This window comes from Quercus suber, unplaced genomic scaffold (assembly GCF_002906115.3).
Source record: "Quercus suber isolate HL8 unplaced genomic scaffold, Cork oak 2.0 scaffold_498, whole genome shotgun sequence".
NCBI classification, from domain to species: domain Eukaryota; kingdom Viridiplantae; phylum Streptophyta; class Magnoliopsida; order Fagales; family Fagaceae; genus Quercus; species Quercus suber.
The window spans coordinates 85573-107755 of NW_027069947.1; the positions used below are offsets into that span (position 1 = coordinate 85573).

General features: G+C 33.7%; 1 protein-coding gene and 1 long non-coding RNA gene across 2 annotated transcripts; both read right to left on the minus strand.

Annotated features, from left to right (window-relative positions):
* Window positions 1-5586: 5586 nt before the first annotated feature.
* LOC136063203 (uncharacterized) lies at window positions 5587-6618 on the minus strand. The gene is made up of 2 exons (XR_010624918.1): window positions 6452-6618; window positions 5587-6349 (listed from the first exon to the last, which is right to left on the minus strand). It is a non-coding gene; the product is annotated as an uncharacterized LOC136063203 (long non-coding RNA).
* A 456-nt stretch (window positions 6619-7074) lies between these two features.
* On the minus strand, window positions 7075-8939 carry LOC136063197 (uncharacterized). The gene is made up of 3 exons (XM_065763218.1): window positions 8904-8939; window positions 7701-8768; window positions 7075-7644 (listed from the first exon to the last, which is right to left on the minus strand). Exons 1-3 carry the CDS (start codon window positions 8937-8939, stop codon window positions 7075-7077), a joined length of 1674 nt encoding a protein of 557 aa, XP_065619290.1.
* Window positions 8940-22183: the final 13244 nt, after the last annotated feature.

Genomic DNA, 22183 nt, shown 5'->3' on the forward strand with positions numbered 1-22183 from the left:
TTGCAATGTGTTGTAGATAGCAAGTAGAGGTTGTTATGAAGGTTACCCACTCCAATCGTTTTCCAACAAGAAAGGGCCTGTATAAAGCATAAGTTGGACAGGAAAACAACACAACATGCCATGTTTTTTGTTAATTGACTCACTGAGATCAAATTGAAAGTGAAAGTAGGAACACACAACACATTTTCAAGAACAAGACTAGGTGTGACTCGAATGGTGCCAATGTGTGTGACAACAACTCTTTCACCATTAGGTAATTGAACAAAAGAGGAAATAGAACTTGTGATTTTGGTGAAGAGTGTGACAGAATGAAAAATGTGGTCTGTTGCACCAGTGTCCAGGACCCAAGTTTCCTTACCAAAAATTGTTTTATTGGCTGGATTTGTGGCAAAAATGGAATGTTGCATATTCAGACATACAGAATCTTGAAAAGAGGCATAAAGATTACCTGAAATGGCAGAATTAGCCGTGGCTGCAGCATCACTTGGAGTACCAGAAGTGGAGGTATGAGTGTTCAATAGAGAAAGTAGCTGCTGGTACTGCTCTGAGGTAAAAGGAAAAGGGTTACTCTGATGCACAAATTCAGGTTGACCTTGATTATCATCAGTCATAACCTGATTGGCCTTGGCAATCCTTCCTTTTTGCTTGTATCCTGGAGGGAATCCAACAAGCTTATAACACTTATCCATAATGTGACCAAGCTTCCCACAGTGGCTGCAAATAGGTCTCCCTTTACCAACGTTCCCTTTGAAACTACCACCATTTCTGTTATTTGGAGAACCTTGATTGAAAACTTGGTTCTTAACAGCAAGTACAGCTGATTCAACAGAAGGAGCACCATTAAAGGATGAAAACCTTTGTCTTTCTTCTTGGATTACCAATGAGAAAACCTTATCTATTGATGGAACAGGTTCCATCATAAGGATTTGAGTCTTGACTTGTGAAAAACAATCATTCAATCCGTTGAGAAATTGCATGATTGAATCTTGATGATAAAGATGTGCAATCTTATCATTTACTCCACAAATGCAGTTACCACATGAACAGCTTGGTAAAGGCCTGAGATTCAACAATTGATCCCAAGCAGCTTGAATCTCAGTGAAAAAGGTTGTTACTGTGGAATCTCCCTGCATCACAGTAGAGATTTGTTTCTGGAGTTGAGAAATTCTAGGGCCATTGGCTTGTAAGAAACGAATCTTGAGTGCATTCCACACTGCAAAAGCTGTGTCTCTGTAAATGACACTAGCTTTGATGTGAGGTGATACAGAATTCAAGATCCAGGATGAGATCATCGAATTGCATTTTGACCATGCCTGTTTCTCGAGTGGTGTGACTGCCATGGAAGCAATGATGGAGCCATCAACGAAGCCAAGTTTACTTTTGGCATCCAAAGCCGTAATCATTGCTCTAGACCAAGTTGGATAGTTCTCCTCGGTCAAGTGTTGAGCAACGAGGATCGCACCAGGTGATTCTCCATGATGCATAAAGAACGGACTGCGAGGATCCTCCATTGGAGAGAGCTCGCGATGTGAAGAGTTTGTTGATGTAGTTTCAGTGTTTGACGCCATTGATAAAGGCTCAAGCTCTGATACCATATGAAGAATTACAAGAATCTCTAGGAAGAAACAGAAAATACTAGAGAGAATTCAAGTTGAAGAAAAACTGATTTCACATTAATGAATTGCTCTATACACGCTCTGTGGTTAAATACCAAAAACAGAGAATACCAGAAAGCCAAAAACCCGGAGTTAGTTATGGCACGTGAGATAGTTAGTTACTCCACGTGTGAGCTTAATTGATCTAAGTATAAGATAAACTACTTGTAGCTTTAACACACTAATTATACAAATACATTTATACGGCTGTCGTTTTGTTCATTTCTTTGGTTTAGGCTTCTTCAGTTTAATCTTCTTCTGTTGTATTCCTTTTCTTTCTTCTTGATATGAGATGCAATCTTGATAGTTTCACACTACAACCTTTGCTTATTCTCCATCTACTACCTTTTTCAATCACCCAACTTGCATCAAGCTGCATTACCAGTAGCATAGTCTTCTATGACTTTGGCAGTCAAAAATTCCCCCACACCAGTTACAACAAATTCCCCAGACATTCAAGTCGAACGGAAAATATTGGAAAATTTGTAAGCAAAATGTCAATGGAATTTAACTGATGAAATATTGATTTTGCAGAGATTTGAGAGAGAAATTTTAACACCAAAAAAAAAAAAAAAAACTTTGTTTTGTTTTGTGATATAATACATTGGGAGAAGAGTGCGAAATCAAGCAAAATAAGCCATATTTGTTTTAATATTAGGATTTGATTTTTCACAAAGGTATTTCAGGAAACCTACTTTACAAATGATGCAATATACAATTACTGATTCTACAGAGCTACTAATGTCATGTTATTAACTGAGCATTACGAACAAAGCCCTCTTGAAAGAGGATTAATGGAATTGATCTAGCCACTGTCATAGATGTACATATGGTATATGCCCCCATTGGCAAAGAGTTTGATAATTCTCCATGCAAAAGAATCAGCTTCCCTCATGCTAAATTTGATTACGATTTGACATGAGAGCGTAGATAGCTAGCTAAACAGTAATATTTTATTGCCAAAGTGTGGCTTTTTATGATCATGGAGTTAATCTCATCAGATAAGGTTGCAGCCAACTTGAAGCAACACATAGCTAGCATGGGTTGGGATATGAGAATCTCTCTTCCAATTATAGATAATAAATTAATAATTGCCTCAAAGTAATCTCAAATTGGCTATATACTTTCCCCTCTAAAAAAAAAGTGGCTATATACAACGAATGAAGTGGAAAGGCCACATAAATTAAAGCCACAAAGAAGAATGGGTCTCAGGACATCAAAGCTTTTTATTTGTAAGTCAAACAAGGATGGAGATAGTAGTGGAGCTAGGATTTTGGTTCAATGAGAGAAAGATTAAAATATAAGATTGAAAGTAAAAATAATTTGAAAAATAAAATTTCAATCTAGACTTGATATTATAATTAAATTTTTCCATAATCTTAATTAAGTAATTTAACTACAATTACAAATTTTTAATCAATAAAATGAAGAAACAAAATTAGTTAATAGTTAACAAGAATCAAATTAATTAAGAGATTAATTTAAATACATAAAATTTAATTATGTAATTTAATTTCTTAAAATAATTAAATTGAGAAAATAAATAAATGAAAAGTGTTATTATTTTTTTTTTATACAAGATAGAATTTCTACTCCAGCTTAATCTAAGTGTATATGTGTGTAAAACTCCTTCCTGGAGACTTGAACCCCGACTCTTGCCCTTCACACTCCACAAGCATTTATACTGATGGAGTGACCACCGCACCAAGGATAAGTGGTGGTTAAAGTTTTTTTTTTTAAAAAAAAAAAAAATTTAAAAAAAGAGTAAATCTGTAAAGTTGTACACGTGTTTCACTGTCTTAAATGCATTTAAATAATCATGTATAATTCAACTTTTTAGCTTTATTCTTCCAACTAGTTAAATTTTGGATTTATAAAAAATATTAAATTTTGAAACTGTAAAAAAATTAAGAGATAAAAGAGAAAAATGTTGGGGCTCTAGAGGTTTCTGTTTATAAGTTTTCTAGGTTTTAGACTTTTAGTGCCAACATAAAAAGACATAATAGTTGACATAATAGTTTTTTAGAACGGGCAAATTAATAGGTTTTTGATAAGTAACCTATTTATTTATTTACTGAGATGGGCAGGGATAGCGGGGGTGAAGCCTAGACATAATGTGTATGTTATTAATCATTTGTAAAACTTAACTCCAATTTCTGGACATAGTGTAAGATAGAGATATGTCTATCTATTAATCTTAACAAATGAATGAACCAATGATTGAAAGTGGAATAAATGAAGTTTAATTCCTTTTTAATTTTTTTTTTTTTTTTTTAATGAGGTATAATTCCTCTTATGGAAGACCTAAACTTAAACCAGCAGATAAACCAATGCATCATAAGAAGCAAAATCATGAAATATACCCTAATAATAATCCACAACTTCTAACAATTAAATTATCAATAAAAAATTGCATAATCTATAAAAACTTTAGTATTCCTAAAATTGTACAAATCTAGCAGCAATAACACTAAGAAAAAGTGAGAGAGAGAGAAAGAGAGCCGATGATTTTATTGTCATTGTGGCTGTCGAGGCTGCTTGGAGCTGCCGTTGTTGCCTAGGTTCACAAGAGCCGATAGGTTTGGTCTTTCTAGGTTTGCATGTAAAGGAGCTAGGGAGATTTGGATCTGGGTTCACTGCCCCTAAAGCCTTCGCCACTAGTGCCACCGCCACCGCTGAGATGAGGGGTTTGGCCAAATTAGCATCAACACTTTTTCAATTTTTTACGTTGTAACTGGACAAATTACTTCGCACTTGTACGCCAATTTGATTGACAAGCTTGCACGCATTCTTCCCAACAGGAGCATCATACTCTGCAGCTATACGTACTGGTAGTTTACCACTTTTTTCAATAAGTGCCTGTACTGCTATACCACGTGTTGTTCCACGGGTATTTCTACTAGCAGATCCTATTTAAAAATTATCAATGTTATAAAATTATACATTCTATCTACATTAAGTATAATCTCAATAGTAAAGACAAGGTGCAGTTGCAATTAAGTATGTTTTATGTAATTACCAGTCGTGCTAGTTAATGCGTCGGTAGCCTCCGCACTTGAAGAACTTTGGGCGAGAGGATTTGCTTCAAGAGGTGTTTCTGTAGATTGAACCGTAGATTGGACCATAGATTGGACCACCGGGATAGATGTCTCACCTTGCGAGCGTGTAAGTCGTCCTGGTGCCATCTGTAACTAGAAACATATATATAATAGAACAACAAAGTCATTACAAATAATAGAACAACAAAGTTATTATCTATTGCACCCTATGGAACATCTATTGTACCTTATGGATTAAAGAGTTAGATGACTCAACATCATTCTCATCGTCACCAATAGGTAGTACATAATCATCATCTACCACAACACTAGCTCTACTTCTTTTCCTTTTTGCACAATTGGACTAAGCAGAATCCTTTAGAGAAGTTGAGATGTGCTTCAATCCCAAAGCATCAATTATCTCTTGGTTTTGCCTCATTCTATCCAATCTTGTCATCTCATACCTCGGTATATTATGAATGTATTTGGCATTTTTGGGCATTTTTTGAAATTATGTATTGACATGAAAGATAAGTACAATTGCTACTAACTTAACATTATAATCCACACTGCTATCCATATCAAGCAATTTACAAGTACAAAATTTGAACACAATTGCTACTAACTCAACACAACAAATGACCACATTAATATTCATATCAAGTTCAAGATAAGCACAAAACATCTCAATAACAATTACTACTAACTTTACATATTATAGTCCATACCATTATCCATATCAAGCAATTAACAAGTGCTAAATTTGAACACAATTGCTACTAACTCAACACAACAAATGACCAGATCAATATCCATATCAAGTTTAAGATAAGCACAAAACATCTCAATAACAATTGCTACGTAGACAAGTATAAAACTTTAAGACAAGCATAAAACTTTAAGACAATCACATAACATTTAAGACAATTGTTATGAACTCTACATATCATAATCCATATCAAGATCAACATCAGGTATGTCATGCTCTTCATTTTGATTAGCGTCTCTTGAAGTTTCACCTTCAAGAATAACCTCAGTTTCAACATCACCTATATAATACTCAATAATATTGTCTTTAACATTGATAGGGACAATATCAACAATCGCTTCTTGTTGGAATGTGTCACTATCTTCTGTATTATCATTGGATTCTCCGCCCCCGACTTCTGGGACATCAAACACTCCCCTATGTTGGATGCATTGCACAATTTTCCAAGGGTCACGCAATTTCGTATCTTGAAGGTAGAAAACTTGTTTCGCTTGACTAGGAAGTATAAAAGGGTCATTTTGATACCATCGACTTGTAACATCAATGCTCGTGCAGTGTGCATCAGTTCTTATCGTTCTCCTTCGACCATTGGTACTAGTATTATATCATTCACACTCGAACAAAACAACTTTATGGCGAAACATATACTCTAATTCCCAAATTTTGCACACATGATCATAGAAGTCGTGCATTTCTCCCTCATGGTCTCCTTCGGTACATACACCACTGTTTTGGGTTACACGACGATTGTCTAGGTCCCTTGTATGGAACTTTACACCATTGACCATACAAACAGTGTACTCCTTCACATATGGCTTAAGACCATTTGCTAATGACCATAACTGTTTAGTAGCTTCTGATGACTCGTTAACTTTCAATCTATTCATCTATAATGACATACAACAAATGATATCCTATTAGTAATAAGCAATGACGAATAAATTTAAATGTTTAAATTTATTAGTGTGATTAAATTTCAAATGTCTTACACGTTCTCTGAACCACTTGGGAAACTCTTGTCGTTGGATTTGAGTTATAGCCTCTCCAGTAGGATTATGCAATGTGTTTTTGTGTTCGCTGTTAAAAATAAAATGATTTATTTTCAGCTAAGCATTGCAAATAATATTCAAAACTTGATTAAACAATATATGCATATGAAATCACATACTTTAAACAAGGCTCTAACTCAGGACTATTATACAGCAAGTACCAATGAGCAGTATCAAGCAATGCACAAGACAAGTCGCCATCATTCCGCCTACCACCTGTAGGTCGGGCAGTCTGTGAAAAAACTATCAATCCTTCGCTAGATTCACCAAAATCTTCATTTCTTTCTCTTCGGTTATGCACAGTTTCGATCCCATCAATATACAAAGACCAGTTGTTAATACATTCTTTAAGAATGTAAGCCTCTGCAATCGAACCTTCTGGTCGAGCTCGGTTGGAAACGTATCTTTTCAATTTTTCAAGGTACTTACGAGGAAAAAATACACATAGCATGTGATTTTATACCACGTGGGAAAAATGCAATTGATGAATGCATCAAAAGATCTAGTTACCTTTCAATTGGATACATCCACCGATATTGTACCGGGCCTCCTAGAATTGCTTCTCAAGGCAAGTGAACAGCAAGATGGACCATAACATCAAAGAATGCTGGAGGAAAGAACCTCTCAAGCTTGCATAGTATAAGAACTATACGTTCTTCTAGTTTCTCCAATTCACTCCGCTTTAAGGTCCTTGAACACAAGTCTTGAAAGAAGTTGCCCAACTCAAACAATACAATACTAATGTCTTTATCTGCAAACTCTCGCAACCCAATTAGAAGAATTCGTTGTAGTAGCACATGACAGTCGTGACTTTTCAAACTAGATAATCTACCATTTTTTGCATTCACTGACCTTGATATGTTGGCTGCATAGCCATCCGAATACTTGACTGATTTCAATAAGTCATAAAAACCATCCCTTTCATTGGGACTTAATGAAAAGAAAGCTCGAGGCTTATCATATGATCCATCAGGACGTTGTTTCAAATGCAACGTGTGCCTGAAGTTCATATTTTGCAAGTCTATCCGAGCCTTGTCAGTGTCCTTGTTTTTCCCCTCAATGCCCAACAAAGTACCATAAGTACTCTCACTAATGTTCTTCTCCACATGCATGACATCAATGTTGTGCTTAAGCTTCTTATTTTTCCAATATGGAAGCTTATACAAAATACTTGATACAAAATACTTGCCTTTGACCAATTTGGCTCCCCAATAAGTTGTTTCTTCTTGTTACTTGGATGCTTTCCTAAAATTATATTTGGCATTCTATCTAGCTGCTCTTGTATCTTTTCCACTTGTAACTCTAAGGATCTCTTCCGCTTCTCTGGTAAACCATTATGCAACCGACTATGTCTCCAACGATGTTCCATAGGTAAATAAGCTCGATGGTTAATGAATCCAATTTTACTTTCCAAAGCTTCTGAATATGGTTGATCATTGCAAGTGTAACAAGAATGATAACCCTTTGTCCTCCATCCGGACACGTTACCAAATCCAGGATAGTCATGCATTGTCCACAACAAAGTTGCACGTATCTGAAAATGCTCTTTACTATAAGCATCATAAGTTTCTACACCTTCTTCCCACAACTCCTTCAACTCATCAACCAATAGTTTCAAATAAATATCAATCTCATTCCCCGGTTGATGGGGACCGGGAATAAGTAAGGACAACATAAAATACGGCTCCTTCATAACCAACCAAGGCGGTAGATTATAGGGGATAAGTATGACAGGCCACATACTATAGTTGTTGTTCATATTCCCAAAAGGATTAAATCCATTTGTAGCTAACCCCAACCTTACATTGCGAGGTTCAAGAGCAAAATCAGGATGTTGCAAATCAAACTCCTTCCACTCCTCACTATCAGCCAGATGCCTCATTATCCCATTATCCACACGTTTGTCTATATACCATCTCATGTCCTTAGCTCTTTGGCTTGACATGTACAATCTCCTTAGTCTCGGTGTCAACGGGAAGTAACGCAATACCTTGTGAGGAATCTTCTTACCTTGGGTATGTGTATCTTTGTACCTAGGCACTTCACACACCGGACATTTATCAAGGTTTTCATTTTCCTTCCAAAATAGTGCACAATCATTTTTGCATGCATCTATATGCTCATATGACATGCCCAAGTCACGTAATATCTTCTTTGCTTCATAAGTTGACCTTGGAACCAAGTTACGTTTCGGTATAACTTTTGTCAGCAATTCTAGCATCATATCAAGTCCCTTATTACTCAAGTTTTTCATTACCTTTACATTCAACATCTCAATAACAAACTTCAAGATACTATAATCAGTGCAACCCGGATACAACTCACACTTTGCATCTTCCTCAAGTTTATCAAAATGATCTTAACCCTCCATCTATCTGATCTTAACCCTCACCTTCCATCTCTCCGATCTTAAGCCCTCACCCTCCATTTGTCACTCTCAAGCCCTCACCCTCCATCTCTTTGATCTCAAGCCCTCACACCCCACAGGTAAAATTTAAACTCAGTTTTTTAGATCACTGCCTAACTTCCTCCAATTTTTCATTTCTTACAGGCTTTCTCTTCTTCAACGCATCCCTACACGCAGACTTCATTGGTCCCATTTCGAAGCCGTGTGTAGACTCTCTCAAACATTTTGTTCGAGGATCTCAGTTGGTGATTCAAGCTGTTCATCTTCTTCGATCGAAATCAGGTACATAAGTGTGGGCATTGCTTCTGATTGTTGAACTTCACATTTTTTTATTCTAAGGTTCTGTTTGGTTTTGAAGTTGGTATGACTTTGATTCTAGGGCATTGCTTTTGATTGTTGAAGTGGGGGAGATGGCGTAGCAAGGTTGACTGACTTTGGAAAGGAAATAAGGTAATATTGCTATTTACAACTTTGTTTTTAATTTTAATCCAAACAATGATTCTCCTCCTTTTGGAACTCGAATTAGATTGAAGTTTAGTCTCTATTTGTCTCAACTACATCTAGGGTTTACAGATTTTAGTATTTTTGTTTTAGTTGGAATTTTTGTGAAGAAGTTTAGTTTAGTTTTTTATTTTTAAATTTTTTTTTTTACGGCAATTAGAGCTTTTTTTTTTAATTTATTTTTTTATTTTTGTATTTTTTAAGGTTTTAAGTACTGGAAGTTAGTTAGTAATCTCTGTTTGTTTTAGTAGGCAAATTTATGATCTGGGAAAATATTTTGTGCAAGAGAAATGGAGAATTTTTTTAAATTTTTTTTTAATTTTTTACGGCAATTAGAGCTTTTTTATTTTTATTTTTATTTTTTAAGGTTTTGAGTACTAGAAGTTAGTCAGTAATCTCTGTTTATTTTAGTCGGCAAATTTATGATCTGGGAAAATATTTTGTGCAAGAGAAATGGAGAATTTATTTATTTATTTATTTTTATTTATTTTATTTTTTACTTTAGCAGATGGTTTCCAAGTACATCCAGGCTTAATTTTTTATTTTTCAAATTTCTTAGTCTTGCTTGCAAATGTGGTCATAGCACGTAATATTTATAGTTTTTTGAAAATATTTCTTGGTAGAAAGAATTTTATATCTTTAACTTGTAAAAATATATTACTTTTTGGGCAATGATATTAGTCTTTACTTCAGGAAATATTGTTTTAAAAAATATGGAGACAAGTGCTGCATTGAGGCTTCATTTAATTGCTGAAAATATTTTAAGTTTTTATGGGAAAACCTTTTCCCCAGCCTCCATTTGTTTTAAGGAGAATTTCAGCATATGGAGAGTTTTTTTTCCTATCTATTTTTGAAAATTTTAGTGAATTTTTTTAAAATTTTAATCTCTCTAACTTCAGCTTTGCCTATAGCCGCCAACTCCTTTCCCCTCTACGAAGCTCTGATCCACTTCATTGAGCTCCTTCCTTATATTTCTTTGTGTCCATCACCATCACCATCACCGAGCTCCAATCCCTTCTCTCTCTCTTTAACTGGTGAGCCTCTCTTTCTCTCTGTAACTTTTATATATTTATATGTATGTATTGTATGTTGCATGCTTAGTAGTGATTGATTGATCTAAAGTTTTAATCTTTGTTTGAAAAATGTAATTTCGGTTTCTGGGTTTCTTTGTTTTCATCGCCCTTTATTCAATTTTTGCTTCTTTTAAAAAAATAGTTCTACTAATTTTGTATTGAGTATAACATGCAAGGACAGTTTTCATCTTCCAATATCATAACATGCTCATGAACAGTTTTTTGTAATGAGTATAACATGCTCATGAATAGCTTTCATCTCCAGCAATTACATCTTTCTATGGAATTTGCATTGCTTTTGAGTTTGTGGTGCTTTTGATGAGTTTGTTTCCTAGTGAAGTTCGAGTCTTCTTAGGTGATTAGAATGATAAAAGAGAAAAGAAAAGAGTTTGCTAAGTTGTTTAGGAACATATAAATGCACCCACTTTAATTGTAACATATTAACAAATTTAGGCACCAATACTTGAAAGATGCAATGCTTCACTCCCATATATTCATCCTTAATTTGTTTGCTCCAAGCCACTATCATTTCTTAGAAAACTATTGAAAGTATAGAAGCTATATAAGATCGCATTTGGTAGTGCTGACTGCTGCCTTTATATTTTTGTAGTGCCATAATGGACATGCACTGTGTTCTACCTATAAAACAAGGGTACAAAATCGATGCCCCACTTGCAAACAAGAGCTTGGAGATGGGAAGGCACCCCTAGAAGCATCTGAGATAGCCATAGGAAGGTTAGGGACAGTCATGTGCATACCCAATGTTTGCAGTTGAGGTATCTCAAAATCATGTGTAGATGCTTGTTGCATCTTTTTGTGTCAAATGTACCTTAAACTTTCCTCCATTTTGTTGCTGTATTGAACTCCATATTCCTTAAAGATTGATAATTTCCCATATTCCTTAAAGATTGATTGAATCAACATTGTGACAGGTTTGAGAAAATTCCAGCTTGATATTTGAGAAAATTCCGGCTTGTTATTTGTTGCATGCAACTAATAACAAGCTGGAATTTAGTGTGTGACAGGTTTCCTACAATAGCGTCTATAAAACTTATAGTAGTGTTTGTAAATGCATTTGTCATTTGGCCTATAAAAAAAAAAGAAGAAAAAAGAAAAAAGAAGAAGGCTATAGTTGCGTTTTTAAAATGCAGCTAAAATATGTCTCCCACATGGAAACAAGTGACCTATAGCCCCATTTATAAATGCATCTATAATTGTCCCCTATAGATGCGTTTGAAAAATGAGGCTACAGTATGTCCTATAGCTGTATTTGTAAAAACGTGGCCATTAGTCTTGGCCTACAGCTGCGTTTGTAAAAATGCGACTATAGACCCAACAAGTCTATAGTTATGGGTTTTAGGCCACATCTAAAAACGTGGCTAAAAAAAAAGGTGGTTATAGGCCGAATCATCATATAGCCACATTTTTAGGAGCTATAGCCGTGTTTTAAAAAACGCAGCTATATAACTTTTTTTTTTGGTAGTGAATAATAATAATAATAATAATAATAATAATAATTTAAGGACACAAATAAAAGTTCACCCAATCTTAAATGGTGTAATTATAGATTGGGTAAATTACAATTTACCCGCTTGTGGTTTGACCGAAATTTAAGTTGCCTCTATATGGTTTAAAATTTGACATTTTACTTGTTTGAAGTTAGCTCAATTAGAATTTCTCTCCTCTAAAAGCACAAAAAACATAAAAATATAAGATAAAAAAGAATCCAGCGGAACACTTGCATCATGTGATTTCAAACCATAAGTAGGCAACTTAAATTTTGATCAAACCTCAGGTGGATAAAGAGTCAAATTTTAAACCGCAAATAGACAACTTAAATTTCAGAAAAACCACATAGAGGTAAGTTGTAATTTACCCTTATAGATTTGAGAATAAATTCAAAGAGGACTTGGTATAACACCTACCTATTGACATCTAGCCACATCATCATTCTTCAAACATCAATATACTCTTGCCTATATACAAAAAAATCTCTTAACATTTATACTTACTTTTAAGGGGAAATTGCAATTTACCCACTTGTGGTTTGGCCCGTTTTAATAGTGCCCACCCGTGGTTTGAAATTTGTTACTTAACCCACCTGAGGTGGTCTTCGTAATGACTTTTTTTTTTGGTAGTGAATAATAATAATAATAATAATAATAATAATAATAATAATAATAATAATAATAATAATAATAATAATAATTTAAGGACACAAATAAAAGTTCACCCAATCTTAAATGGTGTAATTATAGATTGGGTAAATTACAACTTACCCGCTTGTGGTTTGACCGAAATTTAAGTTGCCTCTATATGGTTTAAAATTTGACATTTTACTTGTTTGAAGTTAGCTCAATTAGAATTTCTCTCCTCTAAAAGCACAAAAAACATAAAAATATAAGATAAAAAAGAATCCAGCGGAACACTTGCATCATGTGATTTCAAACCATAAGTAGGCAACTTAAATTTTGATCAAACCTCAGGTGGATAAAGAGTCAAATTTTAAACTGCAAGTAGACAACTTAAATTTCAGAAAAACCACATAGAGGTAAGTTGTAATTTACCCTTATAGATTTGAGAATAAATTCAAAGAGGACTTGGTATAACACCTACCTATTGACATCTAGCCACATCATCATTCTTCAAACATCAATATACTCTTGCCTATATACAAAAAAATCTCTTAACATTTATACTTACTTTTAAGGGGAAATTGCAATTTACCCACTTGTGGTTTGGCCCGTTTTAATAGTGCCCACCCGTGGTTTGAAATTTGTTACTTAACCCACCTGAGGTGGTCTTCGTTAGACCCCCATTACCCACCTTTGCTATTTTCGTTAGAAAATCCTCTTTACTATATAAGCCAAAATTAGAACTCAAATGGAACCTAAAAAAAGGAACGAGCTCTCTCCCTCTCTCACACCCCAAACCCATTTCCTTTATATCAAGATCCCTAAACCTCCCTAAAAAAATGAAGTTGTTCGCACAGAGCTCTCACCACTCTCGTCGAATCCTTCAATAACTCATCTGGAAACTGAAATTCAAACAAAATGCAGTTGGATTTTGACTAATGAACATTGAAAGTCAGCCCTAATCCTCTCTCTTTGATCACAGATAGAAATTTAGGAATATAATTTGAACGTAATTTCTGAATGAAAAATTAAAGAAATTCACTGAAACTAGTAAATTAATTGGAGAGAATGACGAAATAGATCTCAGCAAACAAACAGAGAATGAAGAAACAGATCTCAACCCCTCACTCTTCGAACCAATTCTCAAAGCCCTAACCCGAGCCGGCTTCAAGTTCTACACGCCGGTCTAGCCGCCACAGTCCACTTACTCTGTAGCTACAAGGACGTCACCATCGATGCCGCCACCAGCTCTGGCAAAACCCTAGCCTTCGTGGTCCCACTCGTCGAGATCCTCCACCTCAACAAAACTTCTCCTAAACCAAACCAGGTTCGAAATCAACTAAAGCAAGTAAACTAATCACATTTAAATTTCACTGACATAGTAACCTTTTATTTCTTTTTCTTCATTTTCTCAAGAAACAAACAAAGAATAAGGAAATAGAAATTCCAAAATCTCCCCAGAAACTTTGAAGAAAGCGACCAAAACTAGCAAACTAGTCAAACTTAAATTCTCACTGACACACTAACTTTCTATTTTCCATTCCTTTAGTTTCTCAGCAACCAATCAGAGAATAAAGACACCGAATTTCTGCAATCTCTCTAAAAGCTTCTGTTGAAGTTGCGGGTAGATGTTGCGGGAGTAGATGAAATCGGCAATGGGGGCAATTTTGTAGTTAGATTCCAAGTCCATGGCTGAAGATCAAGTTGATATAGAGGAAATGGGTTTGGGGTTCCAAGGTAGAGAGAGGGAGAGAGCTCATTCCTTTTTTTTTTTAGGGTTCCATTTGGGTTCTAATTTTGACTTATATAGTAAATGTAATTTCTAACGGAAACGGTAGAGGTGGGTAACGGGGGTTTAATGGAGACCACCTCAGGTGGGATAAGTGACAAATTTCAAACCATTGGGTGGACATTGTTAAAACGGGCCAAACCATGGGTGAGTAAATTGCAATTTCTCCTACTTTTAAAAAAGATGTATAAAACAAAAAACATCTTAAAATCAATATTTGATTCAAAAGGAGAGAGTAGGAGAAATATCGACTACCCACTTAATTTTGAAGAGAAGGTCCGAGCGGTAGTCGCATGTGAAATTCGGCAGACCCTCTCTTCAAAATCAAGTCGGATCACTGAATTTTATAGTCCCACTCATGTTTCTCTCTCTGTCTCTCTGTCTCTGAATTGGGTTGTCCTTGGTTGTTCTTGTATTATAAATATAAAATTTAAAAGGAATTAATATTGTATGTAAATGAGAATTCTTTAATGTGTAAAGAGTGATGATGTGGCGTAAATGGAGGTTGTACGTTATATTTTTATTGAATTTATTCTCTATAGGTTTTATTCTAACCTTTATTTTTTACAACATGAGAAATGAAGGGGGTGTTTGGTAGAGTAGTTTGAAAATTGTTGTTTATTGTTTTTTGAAATACGTGTGGGTGAAAAAGTGTGTTGAAATGCGTGAAATGCTATTTAAAAACTAAAAAATGTTGTTTAAAATGGCAAACCAAACAGGGCCGAAAAGGCATCATGTATGTGGAACTCAATTTATTCAGAAGGAAAGACTGGGAGGAAGGTAGCATCTACAGTGAAAATAGTCATTGTCATTGTCAAAAGTTGAAAATGGTTTTAAAGTAGTAGACTCTTGTATATTGGCCATACATATATGATCATCAGATATGTATGTAACTGTCATTGTCAGTACATTCCACGTATGTAATTATGAGATATTAGTTAATATCAATCAAATTGAAAGAATTTAGGACCAGTCTTATTACTTGAAATTCTCTCTATCACCAAATTTTAAAAAGAACCAAAAATGATGTGTGTGGAGAAACATTTATAGGAGTTTGCATGGCTGAGAGGCTGAGAGGTGTTCACCAAGTCGGTATCACATTAGTTTTGAATATTTTGTTTGTATTCTTTTATTTATGTAGTTAAGTTAATAATAGTAGCATTACTTTTTTCGACATCATCTAACTTAATTTAATCCTTGTGCTAGAAAGTCTAAACATCTTATCTTGTAGATTAGTTGTTATTAGTCCAGCCGCCTTTATCACTTACACTGATATTTTCAAAAGAGGGATTATATATATATATATATATATATATATATTAATATTAATTAAAAGAATGATTTTATTGTTGTGAATTGTGATGAATAATGAAAAATAATTGTAGAAATTAATTAGGAAAATAAAGCTTCTTCTAAGATTATGATATGATCCCCTTACAAATATGGTTAGAAGTATGTATACATCTAGAACCTATTTTATCCTCCAATAAAGTGAATTTCCAAGAAAGCACTAGCAGGTATATATACCTAAAAAGTGGCATAAATCTTCTTCAATGGAGCTGTTCTCTATCCCCAGGCAAAGTAAAATTAATCAAACATCAAAAGAAACTTCAAGTTCAAACCGTAACTAGAAGAATTTCTGTAGTTCAGTATCTTTTCTTTTCTTTTCTTTTCGTTGTTTAGCTTTATTAATTTTAAATTTTCTCTTTATCTTTTTGGGCTTTTACTGTATACACTCCACAATATCCCTTTGGGTAGATTTTTTTGGGCTCCACCGTATCTGTTCATCCATATGGTAGACTTGGTCTGTATCTCTCTCTCTCTATAACTTTTGTAAAGGTTATAAACTATAAAGAAACGTAAAGGTCATTATAAACAAACACCTTAAAAATCACAACACACAACAGTTGAGATAGTAATTACCTTAAAAAATCTAATCCGTCATCCGTGATCTACGCAAGTTGCTTATTAGAATAATGAAAAATTTATTTTATTAATACTGTATCTATTAAATAATCATGGTGTCCCAATTTCAATAGCTCTCTTGCTTTCAGGGGCGGCTGCACATTAATTTCAGGGGTTCACTGACTTGAAAAAAAAAAAAAAAAATATATATATATATATATATAATATTGCTTTACTAATTTAATACTTTTAAAAATATTTTTGCACACTTTGTTTTAAATCTTGCACACTCTAATCACATATTAGCCTATCTCATAATCAAACAACAACTTATATTATTATTTATGGATGGATGAGTGTGGTTGTGTGAGTTAATAATTATACAGTGCAAGTGGAGTTGAGTTTTTTTCATTTAGTTTAAATATTTTTATAAAAAAATGACAAATATATAACCACAATTGCATAAAAGCAAAAATATTATACAAACTTTTTGAGGGTCAAATATTATACAAACTTAACAAAATAAATGGTCATACTTATATTGACAATAGATAATGAAAACTGATAATAAACTATTATGAAATAATTTCAAAATATAAAAACTCATATAAGGAAATTGTAAAATTTCATGTATTTGTGTTTTTTTTTCTTCGATAACTAGATATATTCAAATTTAAAAAAAAATTAAATTTTTGTTTAATTTAAGTTTCTTAATGACCCTCTAGAAAAACTTCCTAGAGCCGCCACTGCTTGCTTTCCTTGTTAAAGTTAATCCACTGAAGGATATTATTATATGAGAGAAAAACCTACATTGGTTGTGTAGCATATTATTGTTGAAAAATATTCGTTGCTTCAAGCATAAACAACAATCTTATCTTATGATGGTATAACTTAATCTTATGATGTTATAACTTATAGTATTTTAAAGCTAGCACTTTCACGATTGCTTAATTTATATATATACTTATGTTGTAATTGGTGGCATTGCAATGATTCATAATTATGGCTAATTAACTTTGGTAAAAAGAAACATGCATCACAGTTTAGTTTAAAACATATTTAAAAGAATAATCTATATATATAATAATAGGTGAAGCAGAGAGAGTGTGAAATTGAATTCCAAATTAGAACTCTAATTGTGTGCCACGTGTACACACCAAATTAGAATTCTAATTTTGTGCCATGTGTCTAGAATCTAAAATTGAAGTTGAATTTTGTATCATGTGGCTAAATGTATGTGGGCTCATTCTCATTAAAACCACTTCTATGTATTAGGTCAAGTGAGTTACTGTGCTAATTAAGTTTTTTCTTAATTTTGCAGTCAAACGTGAAAATCAAAGAAATTAATATCGGTGATAAGAACTTTGTTTGGGTAAATTGAAGTTGAATTTTGCATCATGTCGCTAAATATATGTGGGCTCATTCTCATTAAAACCACTTCTATACGTCGGGTCAAGTGAGTTATTGTGCTAATTAAGTTTTTTCTTGATTTTGCAATCAAACGTGAAAACCAAAGAGATTAATATCGGTGATAAGAACTTGGTTTGGGTACATTGCATAATTTCTAAAAAAATAGCAAAGCCAAAGTTTGCATCTTTGTTATAAATTGCTTACAAAGTTTGCATCTTTACATTTGCACTGAGTTTAGGATTAAAGTGCTTTCTTCTTGGTTCTGACACTGAGTTTTGTTTACTATTCACTTACAAAGTTTGCATCTTTACATTTGTTATAAATTGCTAATATGTGATTAGATGCACATTATACCTAAAATTCACTATCCTTATATTTGATTTTTTGTTCAGGTTTGGCACCTATAACAATGAAGAAAGCACTGCTGTGGACCGATGGATGATACTTTTTGCAGGCTGCAAAGGAACTTAGTGATTTATGGAATCTCAAGCAAATTGGGAGAGACCCGGCTGTAGATGTCTGGATGGCACATTTTCAGTGAAGATAAAGGTTATGAACAATGTAATTTTCCAGAGAGAGATTTATTATTCTATATTTACACAAGTTTGGTAACCTTTTTGGAGTGGATCACTCCACCTTGTCTTTCTACTGGAATTTTTTATTTAGATTGTTACAATTTAATTTGAAATTTTATTTGAATTTTCCTATTGTTGTTACTATCATATATTATCATTTCAATTGTTCAATTAGAATCTGAAATTGGAGTCCAATTTTACTATACACATGTACAATCTGATTATTTTTAATTTTGTTGTCATGTGTAGAAGCTAATGAGATGAAATTAATAACACATTAAACACTCATGCTTTGGAAATCGATAGTACCAATCTAAATCCATTGGACCTGCTTCGTGATAATACAACTATGAAGGATATATAAAAATACACACAAATCCATCTCTCTATATAAAAAAAAGATTGGAGAGAATTTCTTTTATCAGCCATGGAACTTCAGAGGTTTTTTCTTTACACAAATGTCCATCATGTTGCAAAATGACATATCGTAGAACTACAAAATGAGTACAACTCTGAGGGGTTTTTTTTTTTTTTTTTTTTTAATATATTTTTTAAATTACGAAAATTTCAATCACCAATAGAGATTGAAGATTTAAAAGCGTGAATGGATCTTTTGGATAAACATTGTCACCAAAGTTCATCTTTCTATATAAAAATATATGCTGCTAAGTTTTGTTAATGAAATTTTCTGGTTAATAATATGAATTTAGACTTAACTTAGCCTTTTAAATATGAATAAACTCATGATTAATAAAATATTCATTCCCGTGCGGTAGTACGGGGCTACGTACTAGTTTTATATAAAAGTAAATAATTACTAATAAAGCTGATTTGATGTTGTGTAGCCGGCACAAGACAACTTAGAGTCGATATAGCAAACTTTTAATATTAAAAAAAGCCCTGATAAAGCAGTTACTCGATTATCATGTGTGCAATTATTATTCATCATGTATGTGCACTTGTTATTAAAGTTTTTTTTTTTTTTTAAAAAGAGGTGGTGTAGCTAAATAAAGTTTCCTTCCTTAATGATTAGCCATATGAATAGTAAGATCAGGGTTTTTGTAAATTTTGTACTATATTAATCTTATAAATTTTAAATGCAAGATAACAATAATTAAAATTTTATTTAATATGTACTTATGTAGTTGATATGACACTAATCATAATCATTATCAATAATTTTGTAGTAAAATCAGTACTATTTTAAGCATTTTTCAAAATATCAAAACTCAAGTAATGTTAAGGATATATACACACTTATGATTGGTGATTTGTTACTTGCACATATGTCTAAGCTAACACTATTTTTATTATATACAAATTATTAACATACTATCTAAATAGTTGTGAAACCTTTTGGATAACTAACTTTTTTTTTTAAGAGAGAAAGAGTTTCAACTTATAGTGTCCGCTCTTTATGATGACATTTTTTCCTCAGACCAAGATACCAATAGGGTTTTGGTGTAGGCGGGAATTGAATCTCAGATCTCTTATTCAACTATCAGAGACTTTATCAGTTGAGTTAACTGAAACCCACAGTAACTAATTGAATTCTTCAAGAAGAAAATGTTACCCAACATTATCTAAGTAATTTCAAAAAAAAAAAAATCACTTTCAGCTAACTATAATCTTCTATATATAAATAAATTATATTATCAGATTTCCACAAGCTTTTGAAAGGATAAACATTAGGGGGTGAATAAAATATAAATCTCAAAAAGAAGAGGATAATTTAAGAAATTCAGTAAGGATGATGATTAATTCCCCGTACTATACTAACTAATTGTTATTACTTATTCCTACTTCACTTTGTGTAATATTACTAATTTAACAGACTCGCATGGTGGACTCCGTACAATGACCGACCAACTATGGTTTGTGGAATATACCTGTTGAATGTTGATTGCACGATGCCAGCTAAGGCGTCTATTCACCAAAAGCACTAAGTGGGTGACAATTTTCTCAAGTTGGCACTATTTATTTATTTATTTTGGTAGAGAATGTGTTAGACTAATGGCTCATATTCTGACATATGTGCAGCAAAGCATGGTTGCCTTTGGAATTATACCCTATCGTCCATCCCAAAGATCAACATCAATCTTTGATCTTATTCAATTTGCACCACTCGTCTTTCTCAAATGATTTTGTACTCGTTCAATTGGCCAATAGAAATAATCAGAGCCGCCTCCAAGTCGGAGGCTCCAACTAAGACCAATATATGCTATCACCCTCTGGGATGTGATGTGTTGCGGGTGGGTAAGAGTCTTGGACTTGCATCACATGATGCTTGTAGGTGTGCGGGTTCGAGCCATACGTTGTGCTGTGACGTGGATTGATAGCCCTAACGTACTCAAAGATGCCTTATGCCATATTGAATTCGAGTTAAACTGGGTAAGGTTGAGGACTACATGTGTGAGAACATTTTTTTAGTTTATAAAAAAAAAACAAAGACCAATACTATCATTCTCCAATTCCAAGATAAATAAAGTTAAGCTACAAAACTGGTTATAGTTTTAGATTACAATTTTACTTAATAAAATAAATATTAATTAATACATATGTCAAATTTTGTGTCAATTGGATATTATTTATTATATGATCTATAAGCTTATATTTTGTGCAAAATTTTAAACTACAAAAAGTTGCAATTTAAACAATTTACTGATGACATAATTATTGATCTTTAATTTTCTAGAAATTTTACAAGTATGAAGTATATAAAAAGAAGATGTAATTCAGTGGTGAAATTGTTAAAATTCATATCCAATAAAAAAATACTGAGTAAAGTTGTAGAATAAGGCTATAACTAATTTTGTAACTAAATTTTGTCCTTCCAGAATTATTGCTTATAATACGTACTCAGAATAATATATCATACTACAGGTTGAAAAGAAGTGCAAAAACCATCTCACAGCCTGAGCTTGAAGAGCGCCTCTGGCTTATGCATGAGCACCAAGGCCAGCACTGAGGCCTCAGCACCATATTTAAAAAGAATCTTATTATAGAAATCTGCAATTAGCTGCCGAGAATCCCAACCATAATAGGGGCACTACACTCTTCATTATAGGCCATTATGACCACAATAGATAGACATGAGATGTTAGGTCAACAAAAATTCACAACAATATCTCATTGTTCTAACACCTTACACGAGGCATTAAAAAAATTGCAAATTGTGATAGGTACAAGTGTAAGGTGATAGTCAAGTTAGATGTTTATTATAGATGATAATTAAAACGAGAGAAACATAAACGCAACTGTAAATTATGTAATTCAAGTTAATGGATAGGTATTATTTTTTTTTTCTTGATTTTCACTAAGGTCCATTTATTTTGGGTGAAAATAGTTTCAGGAAATGGTTTTCCGTAAATTTGGGTGTTTGGTTGCGCATGGAAAATAAATTTTTCGGAAATGCATTTCAATTGACCATATGACCGGGTGTAAATTGATTTCTGTTTTTATTTTACCTTCAAATCCCATTTTCTGGAAAATAGAGAGAGAGAGAGAGAGAGAGAGAGAGAGAGAGAGAGAGAGCCCATCACCGGTGACCCACAAGCCGTTGACCCACTGATCGCCACAAACCTTCGACCCATCACCACGAGCTGTCGACCCACGAACCCAGCGCCTTCGACCCATGACCCACTGATCTTTGAACTAGAGCCAACAACCCACGAACTCAAAGCCCAGAGCTTTCGACCCACGACCCACCATCTTTGAACCAGAGCCGGCGACCTAGAGCCTTCAACTTCACCGGAAACCCACGAACCGATCTCTCTCTCTCTCTCTCTCTCTCTCTCTCTGTGATTTTGATTTTCTAGGCGATTTTGATTTTTGTTGTTGTGGTGGTGTGGGTTGTGGCTTTTGATTGCCGGAGTTT

What these genes read in the sequence shown, in the direction of transcription:
- LOC136063197 (XM_065763218.1), bottom strand. Translation starts at nt 8,939, where the DNA reads ATGGAGGGTGAGGGCTTAAGATCGGAGAGATGGAAG. An exon ending in TAAGATCGGAGAGATGGAAG is followed by an intron (nt 8,769 to 8,903) that starts GTGAGGGTTAAG and finishes TTGAATGTAAAG; the next exon opens with GTAATGAAAAACTTGAGTAA. An exon ending in GGGAGCCAAATTGGTCAAAG is followed by an intron (nt 7,645 to 7,700) that starts GCAAGTATTTTG and finishes AAAAATAAGAAG; the next exon opens with CTTAAGCACAACATTGATGT.